The sequence below is a fragment of the Seriola lalandi genome, unplaced genomic scaffold, assembly GCF_002814215.2.
Source record: "Seriola lalandi dorsalis isolate HSWRI2012SDOR001 ecotype SW California unplaced genomic scaffold, Sedor1 jcf7180002054591, whole genome shotgun sequence".
Taxonomy (NCBI): Eukaryota; Metazoa; Chordata; class Actinopteri; order Carangiformes; family Carangidae; genus Seriola; species Seriola lalandi.
The window spans coordinates 166,225-189,972 of NW_019525144.1; the positions used below are offsets into that span (position 1 = coordinate 166,225).

General features: G+C 39.0%; 2 protein-coding genes and 1 pseudogene across 2 annotated transcripts; 2 read left to right on the plus strand and 1 right to left on the minus strand.

Annotated features, from left to right (window-relative positions):
* Positions 1-9,064: 9,064 nt before the first annotated feature.
* LOC147818390 (uncharacterized) lies at positions 9,065-12,614 on the minus strand (annotated as a pseudogene).
* A 3,395-nt stretch (positions 12,615-16,009) lies between these two features.
* Positions 16,010-17,559, plus strand: LOC111664479 (sialidase-3-like). The gene is made up of 2 exons (XM_023419066.2): positions 16,010-16,207; positions 16,327-17,559. Exons 1-2 carry the CDS (start codon positions 16,010-16,012, stop codon positions 17,239-17,241), a joined length of 1,113 nt encoding a protein of 370 aa, XP_023274834.1. The 3' UTR covers positions 17,242-17,559.
* A 3,069-nt stretch (positions 17,560-20,628) lies between these two features.
* On the plus strand, positions 20,629-22,366 carry LOC111664518 (sialidase-3-like). The gene is made up of 2 exons (XM_023419126.2): positions 20,629-20,944; positions 21,071-22,366. The coding sequence occupies exons 1-2, from the start codon at positions 20,714-20,716 to the stop codon at positions 21,992-21,994; spliced, it is 1,155 nt and encodes a 384-aa protein (XP_023274894.1). The 5' UTR covers positions 20,629-20,713; the 3' UTR covers positions 21,995-22,366.
* The last annotated feature ends 1,382 nt before the right edge of the window (positions 22,367-23,748 follow it).

The window sequence follows — 23,748 nt, forward strand, 5'->3', positions numbered from 1 at the left end:
AATTCTTGAACACTCAGGTGTATGATTTGAGCTGGCAATAGCAATAGCCAATAACCATAATATTATAAGACAGTATAAAAATGTTAATCCATGCCATGTATACAAAGAAAATTATGAAAATTTTAGTGCCCCTTTAATTCTTTAATTTAGAAAGTTTAGCATGTAAGTTAAGATCTTAACTGTCAAGTAGAAACTGCTTCAATACTTTTAAATCAACATTTAGAAACTGAATTTTCCCCAGCTTTGTCTCAAATGGAAAAAGCCTCAATTCACGAGCCTGAACAAGTGCTTCCACTCCCTTAATAAAAAAAATAGGACATAGTTATTTTCTATCCATATTTCCACATGAACGTGTGCTGTTAACTGGGGATTGTTGGGTTGAGTGCCATGATATTTGTTACAGTTATAAACAGGCAATTTGATTATCATGTTTATGAGCTGTCAGAAACATATAAACAGAAACAATTCTATCTCGTACACTAAAAATTTACACTTTGCATTGGTTAATTTCCATTCTTCTGCATTTTATTATTGTTTGCGTAAATGCAAGTACAGTTCGTCTTTTGTCTGCATGACATCGTGTAATGCACATACACACACACACACACACACACACACACACACACACACACACACACACACACACACACACACACACAAACACACACACACACGCTCTCTGCTGGTGGGCCACTGCTGCACCGCTCAGTGTGTGGGTGGTCTGGACCAGGTGGAGGAGAGAGGGATTAACACCAGGCCTGCCTAAAGGAAAAAGAACGAGAGAGAGAGATACAGAAAACAAGAGATGGAGGAGAGATAGACATCTGTCTGCCAGATGTTAGGTTTGGTGGTTTATGCAATACAGAGAAGGGAATGAAAAGGTTTTTGGTCATGGGGCTCAGTGACAACTGGACGCATTGTGACTGAAATAACGTTCAACCTTGACTGAAGAAGGAGGAGAGGGAGGGTCTCTCTACTTTGTGTGTGTGTGTGTCTGTTTGCTCTGGTCGTCTGTCATTTGGTTTTATTCATAACACAAACACATCCACACATGCGAACACTTGCTCTCTATCCATCTCTTCTTCCGTTCCCGGAGGAACTTCTGTAGGCGGCTATTATACAGTATAAACCATTGATGACCACCTGTCAAAACATGTCCAGTTACTGTGTGTGTGTGTTTAGGAAGGTGTTGATGGGAGGGAATGAGACAGGTTGAACTTCCAGAGGAACAAAAGACTGATTGTAATCCAGATTTTAACCCTATGTAACATAATTATCATGCTTTTTAGTTTTAAACATGATAAAAAATTAGATAGCCATCTGTCTTCTTTACACTTTCCTGCTTTTAAATACCAAAAACCTGCAGAACACCTCAACAGCATTTTTATACTTACTAGAAAAACACATGTAAAAATATTACATGTATTTATTTATTTTTTATCTTTGAACTATTATCTTCTGTATTTATTTTTCTAATTCCTACTTTTAGTGCTTTAAGTGCTTCCCGAATAAACTCATCTGATGGTTTAGTGTCTTTGTGCAATATTAAAAAACACAAATAACATTACACCATGATATAATTATATGTGCATATATAGTCAAATATACTAAACTTGAATAATAAAAATTATACAAGTAAGAAAACCAATCTTTTCCCAATTCTTTCACTCACAAAATTAAATAAGTCAGTATACATTCATTCTCGTACATTAAAACCATTTTTCTGTTGCCAGCTAAAACACATATTTTCTACCTTCACGTCTGACTATTTGTGGTGTTCAATTTCTGCATTTGGCCAGTACACAATGTATTATAAGACTTATATGCAGTGTCCATCTGAGGTTCAGCTTTGGTTGAGCATCTTTTTTCTTAGTACCTATATATTTCTTTCCTCTGCAGTGTGTGTGTGTGTGTGTGTGTGTGTGTGTGTGTATGTGTGTGTGTGTATGTGCGCCTGTGGTTTACAGCTGTTTACATAGCTAACAGTGGGTGAGCCCTGTTCAACAAACCTTACCTCTGGGATTCAGGCATTCTGGAGGGCTATAAACTCTGGATGAAAGCTGAAGCCAAATTAATAAAGTTTAACAGGATAAAGATGTGGCTTGTTACACAGCACGACATTGAAATGGCCCTCCTAAATGACAGAAAACCATCTGTATTTATGAGTTCCTGGCCATAGAACATCATATAAAGAAGAGTTTGCTTTTATATAGGTCCTATTTGCATTAAAGGTGCTATATGTATGTGTTTTAATTAAAAAAATTCATAAATGTACTCAAATCATCAACAGAATATGAAGAAATAACAGTTTTAATGTTATGTCAAGGATGTCTATTTATTGTTGTGTAGAGATATCTAATTAAGCAGCTAGCACCAGTCCGCCCTGTCGCGTAATACCACTGTGTACCTTAGGAGGTGATGGTGAGTCACTGTAGTGTCAGCAAGAGAGGATGAAGAAGTGCCAAGACTCAGAGGGTGTATTCTTTTGTCTTGTAAACACAACAATAGCTGAACCTCTTGGAAAGCAACCATCACTACCACCCACTCCCAATGAGAAACCTTATTCCGCGTTAAAGAAAAGAAGTGATAGAAATAGAACTAGCAAAACAAGTTAAGATTGGTGTGCTTTCCGACACTGGAGACAGCTATTGGCGAGTAAAGGAACAAAGTTTGATGCTGAGCTCATGATGTTCCTTCTACACTGGTAAGTAAACAGTTGTCAATGCTACGTTGGCTATGTAGCAATAACAAATGCTTAGGTATAACACTTTTAAATTATTTGCCATTTCCCTACAGGGCCTTTACCTTATCCCTCATATTTCTCCCCACTGGCTCAGTTGAACTCATCGATCTCTCTCATAATAATTAATTAAGTTAAACCAGCGAGCATGGAAAAGCAAACACACATGGATAACAGTAACTGAGGCCTCAATCCATGTTCACTCCAACTAAGCTACAATGGCGAGGTGTGTTACCTGGCACTGTTTAAAGTTATTTTCGTTGATTCTCTGGTTATTGGGTGCTATTAGGTTTTATTCCACCTGGCACTGTAATAGTTGTTCTTTCGAAGCTGAGCAGTGAAACTTGCTGCACAAGTTATAGAGCAATAAAGGCTGGGAAATAAAGTGCCTGAATTCCTTTAAAAACTCGGTGTTATCTCATGTAATTACTTGGATTGTGAATATAGAGAAGCTTACCGATATGAGAAGTGTGTGTGGGCCTGTGTGGGTGTTTAGGCGCGTGAGTGCGTGTACAAATCTATGAAAGTGCATGATGTGTTTTAAGCATGTGGGAGGTGAGCACTCAGAGGTGGTGGGAGCCTAAAACCTGGACAAAATGCCTTTTGGCTTTGTGAGTGAAAGATGTAACAAAGAGAAAACTTTTTAGGCAACATCTGACACAAAAGCAGAAATCTGTCCTCTAAATCCATGTTTACATCTCCAGTTTTACAGCTGTTCGGACATTTGTGCTCTTTGACAGCTGTTTTCCCAAGATAATCAGGGTTTTGTGGATTTAAGACTGAAGATGGCATCATTCTGAAAAGAGGCAGAAAAATAGCTGCAAATGTAAATGGCAGTGATGCAGCCACACAGAATTTTAAGTCTTATTGAAATAATATTTTTTAAAGTAAGACATGCTCCACATGACAAACATTAAACATATTTTTTTGGTCTCTCGAGGGCAGAAACAAGTTGTGAACACAGCATTGACATATTATCACCCATTAAGTTGATATGTCAAACATGTTAGCAAAATAAAAATACAACATTTAATGCAATATTACGATAAAAATATCAATTACAGCCGCTATAAGTTAACTGCTCCTAACAACCGCTACTGCAGCTTTCACAATGACTGTCGGATGCATACATCATCTGAAACTGAGGTACGCCAGATAAACAACCCCTCACAAACAGGGTTAGAGAGGGTTAGATTTATAGATAGACCTGTGATTTTGCCTCACTCATTTTTACACGTTTCACCTGTCAAAACAAACACCACAGGTAAAAACCCAGGTGTGAGAGCCCTGCAGTTGTCACAAACTTCTCTGCAATATCTGAATCATTTGTGAACTGCGATGCTTCCACCATTTACAATCTGCCTGTAAGCAGCACTTACACGTAGATCGCAAATCATTTCTGAGAACCGAGTTCCTGACATCTAAAGCAAGGCATGTCTGGTCTTTCCCACACAAGAAAGAACATTACCTGTCACATACTTTCTCCCTGTGTAGACTAACCATCAACTTTGCTTTAAAATAAAGAAAGTCAGATATTTCCATGTAACTACAACTAGAGGGCAACTCTTCTACTCTTATCACCTGTTTGCTTTGTCAGACAAATTAGAATAAAAAGTAGACTCAAGTTTTGACTGAAGCATTGATTGCTTTTTAAAGCCATTTTTGTTTTGTTTTTTTCAGATGTAATTTTCCTTTCATTCCGCCACATGAATCAGGCTAACATGAACAAATACTGAACAGTTCATAGAAACACGTAGCCTGACAGACAGGATCTTTCCTCTCTGCTGCAATAACAGATGAGCATGAGATTCAAAGCATGCTGTGAATGGATTTGTTCATCAGATTTGATGAGTGCACACACACAGACACACACACATATACGGACACACAGAATTGTATGTAGGCTACACGAGTCACATGCCACTAGCAGCCTGAAGTGAAACACAGCCCCTCCAATTCATCCCTCCTCACTCAAAACCCAGGAAAGGTTGTATTTGTGTATTTGTATGGTCCGAAATCTGCTACAAATCTGGCAACCATATGCTGGGAAATATTCAGCTTTCATGTCTTTCAACTTAGCCATTTCTTTTGTTTTAGAAAAGAGTCTGCTTCTCCACACATGTGCATCTCCGTTGCTTCATAATCTTATTGTTTTTGAAGTGAATCCTAGCGTTGTGTGGTTGCTGACAGGGCTCAACTTAGGGAGGCCTTCTGCTGTGTGAGTGAACATTTTGGAGATTATGATGATTCAAAGGGACAACACATTCACTTATGTTTGCAACAAGTTGTCAATAACTGGGGAATGTATCACAGAATGATTCCATATATATATATATATGTACTATAAGGCCAATGTATCTCTGTAAACTGTATATTAGTCAAAACATTTAGAGTATACTGTGGCATCCAATAGATTATCACTGGGTGCTGCCCTGTGGCACCAGATCCCCAGTAGCCCTGAAGGCTCCATGTTAGAGGTGTGACAGTTAATTTCTTTCAATGTATTTAATTACAAATGTATTTGTCAATGAAACAAAAAAAACAAAACACAAAAACAAAATATAAACTAGAATTGGGGGTCTCAAATCCCCTGAAATCACGACTCTTGTATTTTGTTTAGTATTTATTATTTTTACAGTATTTTCTTTTCTATAAATAATATTTATAGAGAAATATTATGACATAAAACATTCATGACTATGATATGCAAAAAACGAAAACAAAACAAAACAAAAAAAAACATTTAACTAGTATAAGTACAAGTATTTGTTAAGAGTTAAAAACTATACACTCTGATAACATGCTCCATAGGACTGTGTGGGTGTGGCTTGATCAAATAACCAAGTAACCAAGAAAACCCACAGACTGTCACCAACTCATTGCAATTCAGCATTGAACTGAGTCATGGGGGTTGACGTCATCACCACTCCCATCCTGCTGTGTTGTACTTGCGGAGATGGCAGATTTATTGTTCTGGTAAAGAGGTAATGAAGATATGATTTGCTGGAACTTCCATAACCATGGATTCAGCATTACCAACTTGCAAAACCAGCGTGATGCATACACACAAGACTGGCAAACAGGACAAGGCAGCCAACTACAAAAAAAAGTTGTAAAGCTCACATATGAGCACAGGAAAGAGCAAGCAAGGTTGAAGGGCTGTATGCTTTTATGAGAGCTCAGAGTCAACCAGGGTGGTCCTTCACTCCATGCTCAGATGGTAGGCCTGTCAACACAACACAACAGCAGAAAAAATAAATCATCACGTTCCTCCGAAGCTCTCCATATTGCCGGAACTCCTTCCTGATCTGACCAGTGCAAGAGGGGGAGGAGGAGGGATGTTTAGGTCTTCTGCTACAACAGCAAAGCTGCTTTTGATTCTGACCGTGCCCCTGCCTCTGTCTTCCCAGCAGGCACCTGACGTCAGAAAGACATTGGACTCTACCAGACATTAAACTTTGGTTTGAAATGAAAATCAGGTTGACGTCAAAACAATTGACATCGTGGCATTTAGCACACGTTGGGTTTTGGTCACCAGTAGAAGGTCAGTATTTTATGTGTCAAGATGGCATTGGCATGAGACACTTGGAAGACATTAGATTTTGGTTCGTTAACAACACAACTTAAGACCGACAATATATCATCAGCTGTCAGTATTGTATGTCCAATTGACATCGGCATTAGATGTTGTCCTGACATTGAATTTTGGTCACCCAACATCACAACCTACATTCACCCAAATATCAACGTCTAACAGCATTGGTGGCCATCTGCGTGCCTGCAGGGTTACTTTTCATTCCCTTGTTATTCCTTTTTACTTCTCCTCCTCACTACCCAGACCTGAGAGCTGTTTATTTTCGCTGATTCTTCCACTTTTATTTGCTAAAAACCAGTTCAAACTAGTCAGTTTGAACCCAATGGCAGCTGCTGTTGTGAATATATTTGGAAAAAGTCTGATCCAAAAATATTCAAGAATTATCAAGCCAGAACTCATTAATGACCCCCCCACCCCCACCCCCGTCTCTGGTACCCCTGGCTTTGGTCTATAGCACCTGTCAGCTCTACTTTTTTATGAGCACTGGAGGCAGGAGTGGATACAGAGCAGCAGGGCAGAGCGGTTTGGAGGGAGGAGAAGTATAGAGAAGTGGGAGGAGGAGAGGAAAGGGGGATATTTGTGATATTTATGGGCTACAGGGTGGTACACAGTGCAGCATACAGCACAGCGTTGTATGGCAGTGCTGAAGCTTTCAGGGACCAGCTCTCTCAACAGATCTTAGTTTCTATTTCATACTGTGCAGAAACGCCACAGCTGCCTTCAAGGATGTTTTTCTCAAGTTATCATCCATCTAAAGTTCAGTTAATGACAATTGATAGACTTTTTTGTCACAGAGACACAATTTTATTACACAGTCCTATTTTAGAACTGATTTGGTCTGAGGAGATTGTAACCCACCTCTGAAAATCTCTTCTCTATTGGGCCATTTCATGCAGCCTTTTAGTTCAATATAAGACAAATGTACATAGGCTAGCATTTGTGTCCAATGGGTCAGAGTATCTAATGCATTTCACTGCTTCAGTGTGCTGGTCTGTTTTTGCTGAGGTGAGTGATGGTGGGTCTGCAACAAGGCATGTCTCTGCTATATCGCAACCACCAATGCTTAACAAAACTGGAGCAAAGAGACATTTGATGTGACAGTCTTCTTTCCAGCTCAAAATGAGGATGCAAATACAAAGAGTGACCAAAGCCAGAATAAAAACAAGTGGCTGCTTTTCTCTCACCCAATCAATAAGTTCAAAAGGATTAACTTAAAAGTGTATCTTAAGAAATAAACCAAATTTTGCCGCTCCATCTTTATATTTCATAAACAACATGAACACTGTGTATCAATATCTCCGTAACACCTTGAGGGAATTTCTCAAAATTGCGCACAAAGGTTCACTGGAACCCAAGCATGAACTGATTAGACTGTGGTGGTCAAAGGTAAAAGGTCAAGCTCACGGTGACCTCAGAAAATACTTTTTAGCCATTACTCAAAACTTCACATAGCAATTGTGACAAAGTTCCACACAAATTGTTAATGTTTCATATGATTCTGGATAAATAGTGATGTAACCTGAAACTAGTCTGATCGGTGAGGACATACAACCGTGAGGCGGTAATTCTAGTTAAATTTGATTCTTAGCATCCTCAACAACAAAAAAAATATATCAATCACATTAGTGCATTCCTATTCCTGTTAACTTTATCACTAATCTAATGTTTCACCACTACTTAAAAGATATTTCATACACTCTGATAGAATGATCCTCCTGTCCTGTAGTAGCCTCTTCTAGGACCGGCACTGGGAGAACTAGTCTCAGAATGGACTCTCAACATCAGATTCAAAGAAACCTGATGAAATGACTTGGTGCAAACAGGCAGTGTTGCCGACTTAGTGCCTTTTACTGACTTTTTAGAGTCCTTTAGGAACTTTCTTTCTTTCAAAAAAGCACCAGCAACAAATCTAGTGACTTACTGAATGAACTTTAGCTACTTTCCGTAGAACAGAGTCAGCAGTATTGCCCTGCGAGCCCTCCGCAGGCACACCGCTGTATGCGTCTCATTCAACTGAGTGTATGGAGGCTGGCATGAATGAGTTTCTAATTGTCTCTCTGAGTGACCATTTTACAAGTAAATACAGCTAAAATCATAGAACAGTCATTGTTTTTAAATTATGTGTTTGGTGATTTTTGTCAGACAATGACAAACATCATTTTTAGATTTTAGCGGTGTGGAGCAATCGTTAGAAATGGTGTTGAAGTTAACATGTAGTCTTAATGGGCCATGTTTCAGTCACTATTTCATTTGACATTTTCTTCAGAAGAAATTGCACAATGACAGTTGGCAAGTTTTCGAAGAACTGTTGAAAAAAAGTTGAAGTTCACAAATTTGCCATATATTATGCGAGAGAATTTTGCAACATATATATAGTGTCAAATCTAATTAGTTGACCTTACTTAAAAAAAGTATGTATAAAAAGTATAGTATACTTTCTTGTACATTCAAGTACAAAACAACAGCTAAACAACAAACTTGTGGTTTGATTTGACTGTAGAACATACCATGGACAAGGCAAAAATAAAACCACATTTTTGTGAGCTAATTCTATGCATGTAACAGTCTCACAATATTAAACAGGTAAACACCTGATAATTACAGGACTTCAGTGCATGCAAAATCATTGCATTTCTGATCAAAACTGAAAGTACAACAAATGCTTTTGTGTCCCAAAGTGAGCATCAGTCCAAGGTTTAAACCAACACAAAAAAAAACCATCACTCCTTGGGTTTTGTATTTGTACTACATTACAACTATTAAAAGTTTTCCCAAAACACAAATGTAAACAGGTCAACCTTGCTAGGTTCCTTTCTGACAACATTATCTAACAACAACTCTTTGCAACACAAGGTGGAGCTATTTCCAGCATTAGTATACCAGCATAACATTGATAGACTTTAATGGAATTTTTTTTTTTTAATTGAGATCATAAACAAGCCAGCTCAGTTGCATGAAAGCATCAAACTTTCTCTGATAACAGGAGAACATTAATGGCTGCATAACTTACAGTTACAGTAAGTGCTATCTGACAGCTGATGGCTCTTTACTGGTCTAACCCAGTAGACTGTTCTTCAGAGAGAACAGTTTTGGTGGGAGGTTTTTCTTTCGCATTCCAATCATCACAGTCTGAATGAAGTTGAGTGTATTTGCCATGCATTTTGGGTAATCCAAATGCAAATCATATGTAAGCCCAAATAACAGACAAACTGCCTGAGGCAAGTTTTTAATTCGATCCATGACAATACCTCCCTCCAGAATGATGGCAGTGGAGATGGGCTGGAGGTCCACTGAACTTGGACCCTCGTGAGGACGATCTTCACTGACAACTGTCAGCACACCAACAGTGATGCATTCTAGGGCCTCGTCTCTCGCTGTATCCTACAAAGACACACACACATTCTTCAGCATGGACACAACACAAATATGTGTTCACACTGGATTGTTGCAATATAGCCAACAAAATAAATTTGGTATGGTTAAACTAAAGCTATGGTCCACAAGGTCCATATATTCTTGAACAGTGACACTGACTTTTCAACCTAGACTCCTGCTCCTTAGATTTAAAATGAATTAATGTGTACAACGTTTATGTGGCAAATTTCATTTTTATTTACTGGCTGTTTAAATACCTCTCAGATTAGCTGCGGAGGAATTGCTATACAAAAGACATCAATCACTGTACAAAATGTATATTGTATATTGTGCAGATAGAATTACATCTTCTATGTCAGCACAGATATAGTTATATTTTAATGCAGACCAAACTTTTTCCTATGTGCAAGTACTTACAGAGCATGTCTTGAAGAACTTGATTGATGAACTATCATACAGATCAAAAGCAAAATTAACCTACTTACCATCCAGCTTATGTGCTGCATAAGCTCACTGAGTTTCTGGCCAACAGTTCCCTTTTTTGTTTTGAAAAGTTCGATGAAACACGGGGCGTACTGGTCCAGAGCCTCAAAGAAGTCTCCCTCAAGATTCTTACTGGCGATTCTATTAAACTCAGCAAACACCTGAAAAAGTAGAAAGAGGGGTGGGTAGGGATGGCGAGATGGCAGAGGTGTTAACATTCCAACAACTGTGTTTGGATTTCTAGGTACACACCTTGAATTTCTTTTTGATTGGCATTATTTTATTGGTTGAGAACAAAAATAGCTTACCTGTCTCTCTGTGAAGAGTGCTGACCATCGTTCAACCATGTTCTGTACAGCAGGCTCCTTTTTTACAATTTCTTGTCCGCGTAGTGGGAATGATTGGTCCATCATTTGTGAGATGAGAGTGCCATTGGGTTGTTTTTTCTTTATTTCTTCCACAAGAACCTTTCTGGCATTTGCAAGGCTTGTTTCATCATGTCCTTCAGGTAAGTTAGGCAGGTAGTTTGCTTCACCTCTTTTTGGCCATTTGATATTCTTGCTTGAGGATTCTCCTTCTGGGTTGCCTTTAAAAAGTCAGCTTCAGTGCCAGGCTCCACAAAGTCACACAGCTGACAATGGAAAGCACTTTCACCCACATTCCCTAGGTCCTTTTGAGTGTGCCATGTTGATAAGTGGACTTTGAGTGCACTGAAAGATTTAAATGTGCACAGGCACTCCTTATGAAGGCATGGTAGTGGTGATATTCGAGTGTGGCACCCATGTTTTAAGCAGTAGTGCTTAAGTAAGTAGCCCCTCTTTTCAGCACAAAATGTGCAGTACTTAAACGTCCACTGTATAGGAAGTTTTTTGTCTTCTTGAAAAATCTGAAAAGAAAGAAAAGATCATTTTAGCATCAAGCCCAGCAAAATAGAAAGAAAAAAACAAAAACACAAATGCAGTATCAGACTTGAAATACCAGAGCTATAGAAAAAAAACTAAATCCATCTAATTATCAAGCTTTTAATCATTGAACTTCTTTAAGACAAGAACAGCTACCAAATGAACACAGCAGTACAAAAGGTAGATGGTAAATGACTCACTTATGTGGCTAGACATCAAGGGAACTGTAGTCCTGGGTATGATGGACTAAAATTGTAACCCACAGTATCTATAGAGACAGAAATACAAATTACATCAAATATTTGAAATTCAAAATAGGGCTGGGACGATTAGTCGACGTAATCAACGTTGTTGATTATAAAAAATATTCGATGTGGAATTTTAGTGTCGACACGTCGTGTAAAACCACACAGGGTAAATGTTCATAGAACAAAACCGGAACTTTCTAATGGGACCGTTTATATCCAGCGTCTTTGGTTTACCCGGATACAAGCGCAGTGCAAGGGCTGGGACAACGCAGTGACGTAGTTGAAGTCATTGACTACGTGAATGATTTGCGTCTGTGTAATCTATTTGAACAACATGGCGGCGTCTAACAGCAGCATGACGGAGCGTGTGGAGCAACACGCGGCAAAAAGGCTCGCACATGGTCTTCCAAAGTTTGGGAATTTTTTAATCTTGACACCAACAGTGCAGTGGTCTGCAGACTCTGCAAAGTGCATCTGGCGTATCATTCGAGCACGACAGTCATGGACGAGCACTTAAAAAGGAAACACCCTGGTGCAGTGAGTCAAGATGGCAGCAAAACTTCGTAAGTTATATTTACTTTCTTTTAAAGAAAATGAAACATTACATGCTATGAACCATAGCCCTGTTTGTAATCAACAATGTTTGCTTTTATACTATAAACTATAACATAAATTCCTTAAGCAACTCACTCATTTATAAACATTTTAACATTATAAACATTTCACTGTATGCACATGTATATGCATTTCTCTTTCTTTTTTTTTTCTACATTTCTTCAATCAGTCCTTTTGGTTTCTCTATCTGCCTCTAAGGGCGTTTTCTCAGAGTTGTATCACTGTTCTTGGTATCTTTCATTCCTGTTTCTTCAGGCAAGATTGTCACATCCAGTTGTTTTGTCACATTTGGTTGTTTTGTCATGTTCGGTTGTTTGCATTGTCCTTGTGCTGCCATATCCTTGGTGTTATTATCTATAATCATAATATTACTCTGTGGCACTTTTAGCAGGTGTCTCCTGTTTTGCCTTAGTCAGTCCATGCTCCGTGATGACCTCGTATGACCTTGGTGTTGTCTCTTGAATCACTTTAGCCAGAGGTCTCCACTGTCTATCACATCTGACCCTGACAATTTCTTCGTGGGCCAGGGGTTTCAGTGGCACTGCTGTTCTGTTGTAAGCGTTGATCTGAATCTCTTTAGGAATATTTGACACACTGTGCTCCATCCTCAGCTTTGCTGCTGGAAGCCTGGTCCTCAGCTTCCTTTTCATGAGCATCTCTGCTGGTGAAAGTCCATTCTCCAGTGGTGAAGATACGGGTCCTCACTCTTTTCCATGGCTTTCTTTAGAAGGCGTTTCACAATTTTACACCTTTCTCCGCCTTCCCATTCGACTGCGGGTAAAGGGGGCTCGAAGTTATGTGTTCAAAACCATAAGTCTCTGCAAACTCCTTGAAACTCTGGCTGCTGAATTGAGGCCCATTGTCACTTATCACCGTGGATGCAATCCCATGTCGTGCGAATATGGCCTTTGTGTGTGCAATTACATGTTCTGCCGTTGTGGCGGACAGCTGACAGAATTCTGGGTAATTGCTGTGGTAATCAATCACCAGCAGGTAATCCTTACCTTTTAGTTGAAATAAGTCCATTCCAACCTTTTCCCATGGCTCTTGTGGTTTATCATGTGGCATCATTGGCTCCTTAGGCTGTTGGTATTGATGTCGCTGGCAGACCTCACAGCGTTGCACCAACGTCTGAATGTCTTTATGCATGTTCGGCCAATACAGAACATCACGTAGACGTCTCTTACACTTTTCAATACCAAACTTCAGCCTTTGTGATCTCATGGAGATGGGAACGACTATCTGTGTGCCCTTTAACAGAACCCCGTCCACCAGAGATAACTCACCCTTAAAATGTTGGTATGGCTTGACTAGCATCACATTGCCAGGTAAGCTTATCTGTTTGACCGCACCTGTAAGTGTTTCATCTTCCTGAGTCTCTTTAGCTATTTCTGCCCATTTTACTTTTGACACTAGCATCTGTGTTCTGACATCATCCTCAGTAGTACTTTTATCATGCTGCAAGCTGGCCCTGCTTAATGTATCTGCTACTATTAAGTGTTTGCCAGGTGTGAACTTGAACTTCAAGTCGTATTTTTGGAGACGCAGCATTAGGCGCTGTATACACGGTGGCAAATCTCCTAATGGTTTCTTAGATATGGCTATTAAAAGTATGTGATCTGTCTCCAAGATAGCTGACCTCCCGTATACATACTCATGAAACTTCTCACAGCTGTACACTGCCCCTAGTGTCTCCTTTTCTATTTGTGCATAATTTCTCTCTGCTGATGTCATAGTGCGGGAAGCATATGCTACTGGTAACCACTCAGAGTCATGTTTTTGGAGTAGCACAGCACCTAGGCCGGCTTTTGAAGCATCTGTGGCTTGTCTTCATCATAGAATCTCAGGACAGTCTCTTTTGTCAGAGTGTCCTTTACCCACTCCCACTCATTCACATGCTCTGCAGTCCACTGCCACACTGTGTCTGCCTCTAGCAGGCTTCTCAATGCCCTCGTGTTAGATGATAGGTTAGGAATAAATTTCCCTAGGTAGTTTACCAAAAAAGTTACGTCACTCACACCAAATTGGCACTTCTTTTAGTTCAGTCTTAAACCTTCTTCTTGTGCTTTGTTGAGCACTCTGCGAAGCCTGTCATCATGTTCCTGTTTAGTGCGATCCCAGATTATCACATCATCAATGAATACACCCACCCCTTCTATTCCATCAAACAGCTGCTGCATAGTTCTGTGGAACACTTCGGGGGCAGAACTTAGACCAAAAGGTAGTCTTAGAAAGCAATGCCTCCCGAATGGTGTATTGAATGTGCATAACTTGGCACTCTCTTCATCTAGCACTATTTGGTAAAAACCAGATGAGGCATCGAGTTTGGAGAAGTAGCGTGCTCCACTCATAGCACTGGTTAACTCTGATTTGGTTGGTAACCTGTAATGTTCACGCTGAATCCCTTTATTTAAATCCTTAGGATCTATGCAAAGTCTCATCTTTTATACTATAAACTATAACATAAATTCCTTAAGCAACTCACTCATTTATAAACATTTTAACAGTATAAACATTTCACTGTATGCACATGTATATGCATTTCTCTTTTTTTCTTTCTTTTTTTTTTTTTACATTTCTTCAATCAGTCCTTTTGGTTTCTCTATCTGCCTCTTAGGGCGTTTTCTCAGAGTTGTATCATTGTTCTTGGTATCTTTCATTCCTGTTTCTTCAGGCAAGATTGTCACATCCAGTTGTTTTGTCACATTTGGTTGCTTTGTCATGTTCGGTTGTTTGCATTGTCCTTGTGCTGCCATGTCCTTGGTGTTATTATCTATAATCATAATATTACTCTGTGGCACTTTTAGCAGGTGTCTCCTGTTTTGCCTTAGTCAGTCCATGCTCCGTGATGACCTCGTATGACCTTGGTGTTGTCTCTTGAATTTCAAATTTAGCTGTCAAATTTAGCCACCTTATGTTAATAATATAGTTCAGCTAGCGTTAGCCGACATTACTACACACATCATTACTAGCAAGCACGAAAAATATAGCGCTTACTTACAGAAACAAAACGGTGTAAACAAGGGTAAAATATTACTCACCAAATGAGTGTGCCAAGCACAAGAATGCTGAAAATAATAATCACGAGTGCCGTTGCAGTAATTAGGTCCAGCTCAATAAGGTCCAGCTCCACTTCGTCCGTTGCGGGCATGCTGTTAACATGTACGGTCAAGCGTAGAGAGGACGGATCTGCGCATGCTCAAAGGTCGAAAAAAAAAGTTTTCAAATCCATAACGAAGCAAAAGTACTAAGACCACTCCGTGAAACTACTCTGTTACAATACAAGTACAGGTCCTGCAGTGAAAATTTCAATTAAGTAAAAACATATAACCACAAAAAGAAATACTTAAAATATTAAAAGTAAAAGTAGCATACTCAATGGAGGAAAATAGCTCTTGTGATTATTATTATATATCACGTATGTATTATTACATATGCAGTGATGTAAAAAGTACAATATTTCCCTCTGAAATCTAATGGAGTAAAAGTAGAAAGTAATATGAAAAGAAAAAAAACTCAAGTAAAGTACTTAAAGTACTTTGTACTTAAGTGCAGTATTGAGTAAATGTACTACTCCAACACAGAAAAAAGCACAATTATCAAAAACGTACTTTTTCTAAATGAATCCAGCTCAAGTAGACTGAGCTGGTGAGATTTTTCAACCACAAATTACAAGTAACTTACTAAAAGCGAGTGTTAGCCTATTAGCAATTTGATAAAAACTGATTTAAGTCAATTTACTATTTTTTAATTAAATACCATGTTTGCATTTACAGTGTAGTTCTTGCTCTCCTCCAGCTCCAGATGGATAATTTTTTCTAATCATTTGTCAGCAACTGAAGAAAACATTCATGTTGAATCATTTCTGAAGAACTGAAGAAGTGATTCATGTTGACTAATTTCTGAAGAACTGAGGAAATGACGATTTACAAACTATAGGATCCAGCCTTATAAAAGCCTCATCAGGCAAACTTTGATTACTGTAGAGACACACACTTCAAGTCTTTCTTTCTGCTCTATTGAGTGATCATTTTAGACACAGAAACCAACCATGGACTTCCAACCACAGAAGCAAACTGTCTTGAAACCTCCTGTGTACAGGATTCCTGCTCTTTTATACGAAAGAGAAAGTGAAACTCTTCTGGCCTTTGCAGAGCAGCGGACGACAAAAAGTGACTCCAATGCAAAGGTGCTGGTCATGAAATCAGGAAAGCTGAAGGAAGAATCCCCTGATGTGAAGACAATTGAGGTAAACAACCCCAGCAAATTTTCATCTCTGAATTACATGGGAATATGTAGTATTAATTTCACCTCCATTAAAACAGCTCTGTTCTGTTAACACAACTCTGAATTATATATATTTTCTAGTGGACAGAGTTCAAACTGGTGGAAGAGGCTCGGATTGATGGACACCGCACGATGAACCCCTGCCCAGTGTACGAAAAGAACAACAAAGTACTCTTCCTGTTTTTCATCTGTGTTGAAGGCAATGTCTCAGAGTTGTGGCAGATAAGAAATAACACAAACAAGGCCCGTCTCTGCTACATCACAAGTGAGGATCTTGGACAAAGTTGGAGCAAGGTAACAGATTTGACAGACACACTGGAAGAAATCAACGACTGGGCCACGCTGGCTGTTGGTCCAGGCCATGGTGTTCAAATGAATGGGGGTAGATTGATTGTTCCTGTTCATGCTTATGTTAAGAACAATGCACAATATGCACTCGCCCTGTATAGTGATGATTGTGGTGACCATTGGCAGTTTGGCAAAATACTTCAAACAAAATCAATTGAATGTGAAATGGCAGAGTTTTTTGATGAAGAAGGCAAAAGCTTCATCTACTGCAATGCCCGTAATGAGGGCGGCAATCGAGTGGAAGCATTCAGTGAAAATAATGGAGATGATTTTGCCAAGCGGATTGGGAAACTCATTGAAACAGGTAGAGGTTGTCAGGGAAGTGTGGTCTCCTTTCCAGCTCAAAGTGAAGATGCAAATGCAGAGGGTGATCAAGACCAGAACCCAAAGTGGCTGCTCTTCACTCACCCAAGTGATCAGTCCAGAAGGATTGATTTAGGAGTGTATCTGAACAAATCCCCACAGGATCCAAATGCATGGAGCAAACCCTGGATCATTAACGGTGGACCCAGTGGTTACTCAGACCTGGCTTACATTGATGATGGTTGGTTTGCATGTCTTGTCGAGTGTGGGAAGAAGACAGAACTTGAGCAGATAGCCTCTGTGGTTTTTAACTACAAGCACATCAAGCAAGGCATTGGAGAGTAACTGACATGATGCCTTTCTCTGTCGTTTTACCATAAATGACATTCAGCTTTCACATATGAGACTTCCTATAACCTGCTGTTCAATAAATGTTATACTAACACATTGAAATCGAAATCACAACTGATGAATACATTAAGTGTTGGATAATGATTTATAATTTCAGCTCTTACAACCATGAAAATTATGTACAATACTGTGATGACATTTTATACTGCACTTCTCAAATGTAATTCATATGATATTGTATTTACACTGATTATGTGTTGCTTATGAAATAAAGAACAAAATACATTTTGACAAATAAATGTAATTATAAGAGCTGTCTTCACCAGTGTTTTGAATAATCAGTTCATGAAAAGTTCTGTCTGGGGAAAAAAAGCAAACAGCAGAAAACTATTTCCTGTTTTCAAAGGAAAAACAACAGTGACTCCTTGAAGCATATGTGGCAGGCAAAATATCATTCATTGATTCATTCATCACTAATTTGTCAAACAAAGTAGTTGTGTTTTGTCTCTAAATCTAATTATAATTGTAGAAAATGGCAGTAATGACCTAAAATTATAATAAAATAAGTCAATAACAGTTTTAAGTGTCATTATAGGAAAATTAGTCCATATTGAAAATGATCCATAATCAATTCTAGATCAAATAAATAATCTGATTTATTTGGCATGACACCATTTCTCAGTGACTAACACAAAGTAGGCTACATCTTCAAAGTAAACTGTGATAGATAGATAGATAGAGAGATAGATAGATAGATAGATAGATAGATAGATAGATAGATAGATAGATAAATAGATAGATAGATCGATAGCAGTGTGAACAAAGGATCTGTTGCTGTTCTGCAGCGAAGTGAGCCACCACTGACTGATAAAACGTACATCATTTCAGTGCAGACGTCAAAGGACCATCAGGTCAAGTTGAACTACTGCTCTGACTTCCTCTTTGAAACTGTTGAGGATATTAACCATGACGATATGTATAGGGAGAAAATATTGTGAAACTCCACGTGTCCCAACTCTCAGCCAAATCCAACAAAACCTCATATGACTAGACCAACAAGTCCTCTACAACAAAACACATTGGTCCATTCCCTATAGAACTACACACAATCATACTGCTGTTTCAAAAATACAACCATTTTCTGAAATGAAAACTCAAATGATTGACTTGGAACACAGATGGGGGTTTCCAAAAATCAAAATCAATTTACTTAGCAAAAGGTCGGTACACGGATGAGCAAAAAACACAAGGCAGACAGGTCCAAAAGGAGAAGGCTGAGGCGAGGTCATAACCGAGCAAAAGCTGTATAAGGCTAAACACTAGGAAATAAGGCTGGAACTCTTATCGCAAAGGAACAAAGACAAACTGGCCAAAGGGGAAGGGAGAGTCCAGATTAAATACACTAGGAGAGGGGAGATATTGAGACAAAAGTACAGCACATTAGGGCAGGGAATACAGCAGCAGGAAACACATGAAGGCAGGAAGTGAAGCTGAAATGAGAGGGAAAGTTAGTGAAGTCAAAATAAAACAGGAAGTGCATAAAAAGACAAGACATGATAAATAAATTTAAAAAAACTGAAAACATGCCCTAAGAAGCAGAGCTAGACCTGACATTAGGCACAAAAACAACTTGGTTATTGTAGTGACTTGGGCTCAACAAAATAAACCTAAGCCACAGTGAGGGGCTGCTACCGGGATGCGTAGTTGACGCGTCGTCATGAGGGGGCTCCATATGATAAATCAAAACATCCGACTTGTGCTTACGATTATGATGTATTTATTTACTGTGTAACAAAACAGCCTTTGATATTCACTCACATATGTTGTACCAATAACTTGCATGAAAATAAACAAAAAGGTGTAAACATTGGGCGACGATTACTATTACTATCGTATTACCATTTCACTGTTATTTTTTGGTTTCCTTTTTCATATGATTCAGTTTGGCTGTGGACATTTGCCCACAGTGATACTGCAGGAGCTGCACCAAGAGGCCGTTAAACAGCAAAAAGAAAACATTTGTTTGCAAAGAATGCCAATATAATGCAGAGCCTACCTATGTTGTTTTTATGATCATATTGTACTGACCCTGTGCTATTAAAATAAATTGTTTTTCACATATGAAAAATATGTCTGTAGGATGCAACACAACAGTGCTTTCAAACATGTACCTGTAGGGTGGTACAGTGCATACGTCTTCTGTGACAAGTAAGAGGACACATAAAGTTTTATTATCTTTATGGTTATGAGGAAAGTAAGTTGGTTTGATGGATGGCTGAAAATATTGATTATTCAATATTCATTGTCTCAGTTTTTATTTTAGCTCAAGTTCTTTTTGAGGCAGAAACAACCTTTCAGTCACAGGGTAGATGCAGTAATCACTTTTTGGCAAATGCAAAACTGTTAAGGGTTGTATTGAACCTTTAAGGGTATTTCAACTGGTAAAGGGCCTGTATAGCTACAGTCTGTCAAATATAACCCTTGTGGGTGAAATCAAGTTGTTCTGAGGCAGAAACATTCTTTCAGTGACAATGCCTGACAATGCAGATACTGCAATAACTTTTTGGCAAGTGAAAAGGGGCAAAAATATTGGATGTAATGGCCCTTTAAAAGGGTATTTCAACAAGTAAAAGGACTGGGTGAGCTATAGTCAAATATAACCACCATGAATGAAGTCATGCTATTTTTTTAGTTAAAAACATCCTTTGTGTCACATAGGAGCTACTATCACTCAGTGGCAAGTGGAAATGCATGTAACTATTGGCCAATGTATTTCAACAGGTAAAAAGGACTGGGTGAGCTATAATCTTTAGAAATGTAAGCCCCATGAATGAAAGCAAAGCATTTTGAGGCATAAACAGTCACAAGATCGGAGTTGCAATCACTTTTTTGAAAATGAATGAATGCCTTTGAAAGGTTGTATTATGCCTTAAGTTTATTTAACTGGTAAAAAGAACTGGATTGATTATGAATATGCTCTGCAGTCATAAGGATACTTATATATATATATATATAAAATGCATATGTCCCATCTTTAAATCATGTTAATTACAGAATAGTTTCCAAATATTTAGAATATTAGACATACTAAACACATAAAAATCGGAAATAATATAGCTTTTGCCTATAACCGAGTATGCCTGATTATAAACTGCAAACACTTCTTTGGCCACAATAGTGATTATTCAGCTAAAGGAAAAGTTAAAGTTTCACTGAGACACACTTTTTCTATTGCCACGGACATATATTTGTGTGTATTGGCAGGTTATGACTGTTTGATCCAGATGAAAGCAGCGGTAGACATGCAGCATTACGGTATATAAACTGGGCGGTACAGCTTTAACTGGCAATGCGCGCTCCCGCGGACGTGAGTCACTATTTCGGAAAACGAGATCGTTTTAAGACAGAACACAGACTCGGAGTCACCTGCTGTCTGGGGAGCGCTCTGTGTACACGGACACCAGCCATGAGCAAAGTCACTCTAACGGACGCCCAACCACTGAAATTACAACAAACTGTCTTTAAATCTTCTCATAAATGCGTGTACAGGATCCCTGCTCTTCTCTATGAAAGAGAAAGTGAAACTCTTCTGGCCTTTGCAGAGCTGCGAAAGGCTGCAGCTGATTCCAGTGCAAAGGCGCTGGTCATGAAAACAGGAAAGCTGAAGGAGGAATCCCCTGATGTGAAGACAATTGAGGTAAACATCCACAGCAAATGTTTCATGGCTGAATTAGGTTACATGTGAATAAATCGTATTACTTTCAACTCTTATCAAAACTGCTCTGTTTTGTTCACACACCTCTCAATAAAACATCTTTCCTAGTGGTCAGAGCTCAAGACAGTGGAAGAGGCACAACGAGATGGACACCGTACTATGAACCCCTGCCCAGTGTATGAGGAGAAGAGCAAAACTATCTTCCTGTTTTTCATCTGCGTTGAAGGCAATGTCGAAGAGTTGTGGCAGATAAGAAATAACACCAACAAGGCTCGTCTGTGTTACATCACAAGCAAGGATCTTGGACAAAGTTGGAGCAAGGCGACAGATTTGACAGACACACTGGACGAAATTAAGAACTGGGCCACGCTGGCTGTTGGTCCAGGCCATGGTCTTCAAATGAAGGGGGGTAGATTGATTGTTCCAGTTTATGGTTATGCTAAGAACGATGCTCCTTATGCACTCGCCCTGTACAGTGATGATTGTGGTAAAAATTGGCAATTTGGCAAAATGCTCCAAACAAAATCAATTGAATGTGGAATGGCAGAGTTTTTTGATGAAGTAGACAAAAGCTTCATCTACTGCAATGCCCGTAGTCATGGAGGTTATCGAGTGGAAGCTGTCAGTGAACTGGATGGGCATGAATTTGCCAAGCTGAGCGGCCCTGCCTCGCTTGTTGAAACAGGTAGAGGCTGTCAGGGAAGTGTGGTCTCCTTTCCAGCTCAAAGTGAAGGTCCAATTACAGAGGGTGACCAAAGCCAGAATAAGAACAAGTGGCTGCTCTTCACTCACCCAAGTAATCAATCCAAAAGGATTGATTTAGGAGTGTATCTGAACAAATCCCCACAGGATCCAAATGCATGGAGCAAACCCTGGATCATTAACCGTGGACCCAGTGGTTACTCAGACCTGGCTTACATTGATGATGGTTGGTTTGCATGTCTTGTCGAGTGTGGGAAGAAGACAGAAATTGAGCAGATAGCCTCTGTGGTTGTTAGCTACAAGGACATCAAGCAAGGCATTGGAGAGTAACTGACATGATGCCTTTCTCTGTCGTTACATTCTAACTTCTACACGAGACTTCAAAGTAACCTGCCGTTTAATACAAATAATACTACTGCACTAACATCCTATTTACAGCTGATGAATATATTAAGTGTTGTGGTAGGTTGCTAAGTTATATTTACATGCTCTATCCTTTAAAATCATTAACAGCCATGTGAAAATACAGTTAACTTGAAGTTGCTTACATTTACATTTTTATTTTGATCTCACCTCTAATAACAATGAAAAGTATGCATGATACTCTACTGAGATTCTAAAGAGCTGCCATATATACCCAGAGTTTGTGTTTATGAAATGTAAAGACTAAAATAAATGTGGCAAATAAATGGAATTATAAGAGCTGTTGTTGTGGATTTTCTCTTTCCTCTTAAGTTCTTAAGCATCTCCATCAGCTTCAGCTATACTTTAGCATGCTAACATGCTAATATAAGTTTGTGAACATAGTACCATTGTAACTGCTAAATATCAGCATGTTGGCATGTCATTTTGTGCATGTTAGCATGCTGACTTTAGCTCAAAACACTGCTGTGCCTACAGCCTCAGAGCCACAGGCATGGCACTAGACTCTTAGTCTTGTTAATATATGTACCTGCAACTTCCTGGAAAATAGTACTGATCCTGAGTAGAATATCCATTTATCATATCTATGACCAGATGCCATAAGATACAGTAGGTTTTTTCTAATTTGGGTGAAATGGACCTGTAGGTCATGTTAAGCAGGAGGTACAAGTACAAGTACAATACAGATGAGCCTGTAGAGGTCCAGATATATGCTCCTGGTACGCTTCTCCAGGCGTGGCTTTCTTCTTCTCAAAGTCCAACTGTGAATCTGCCTGTGTCGTATGTTGACCAATAAACTAGTTTTCTGGGAGATGGATAGCTAAAGTGAACACACACGCAAAACTGAACAAAACACAGAAACACACCAAGACAAACTGTCCAATGTGTTAAGTGAGTTAAACTACGTCATGTCTCGGGCTCTTTGCTTCTCAGTGTCCGCTTGTTTGGAGGTTGAACAAATTTGGAGAAAATAAGATTATAGTTGCATTCCTCTCAATTTCTGCTATTGCTGTCATGCCCTGACTATAAGCAGACACGTTTGTCCCCGTCACACATCCACCAGCGCTGTAAGAGGGCCCAGGATCCTTTGAGCATTTCTGATCATGCCTGTTTGGATGAAAAGTTTCCATGGGAATAAACTGGGTTGTCCGCTTTACTTACAGTTCTCTGCCATTACCGGCCTTGTGGATTTTTTGTTTCAAATTGTTACACTCACTATCTTTGTCTTTAGTCTGGAAGCCCATTTCCACAAGGAGAAGAAAAAAACTAATAAAAAGTTAGCAGCAATTTTTTAAAATTCTCTAGGTTAATAAAAAAAAGTAAACATTTTTTTTTCTAATTTCCTAAATTGAAATTATGATATATTAGATGAAATTTTATTTTCATCATGACTAAAGATTAATCTTTTTTTTTTCTTTTACTGGTCAAAATAGGCTTCCATACTAAGCCATTCTTTCCAAGTCTTTCTCTTTCTGTACAGACATATGGATAACTAATGAGCTCATGAGTGGCTTTGCTTTATGCCTCTGTCATCCAGGTTTTATGGATTTGAGAGGGCTCCCCCATTTTTCATATATACATGTCAAGTCCATCACCGAATCTGCTCTCTTCCACCTCAAAAACATCTCTCGACTCCGGCCATCACTCTCTCACTCTGTCGC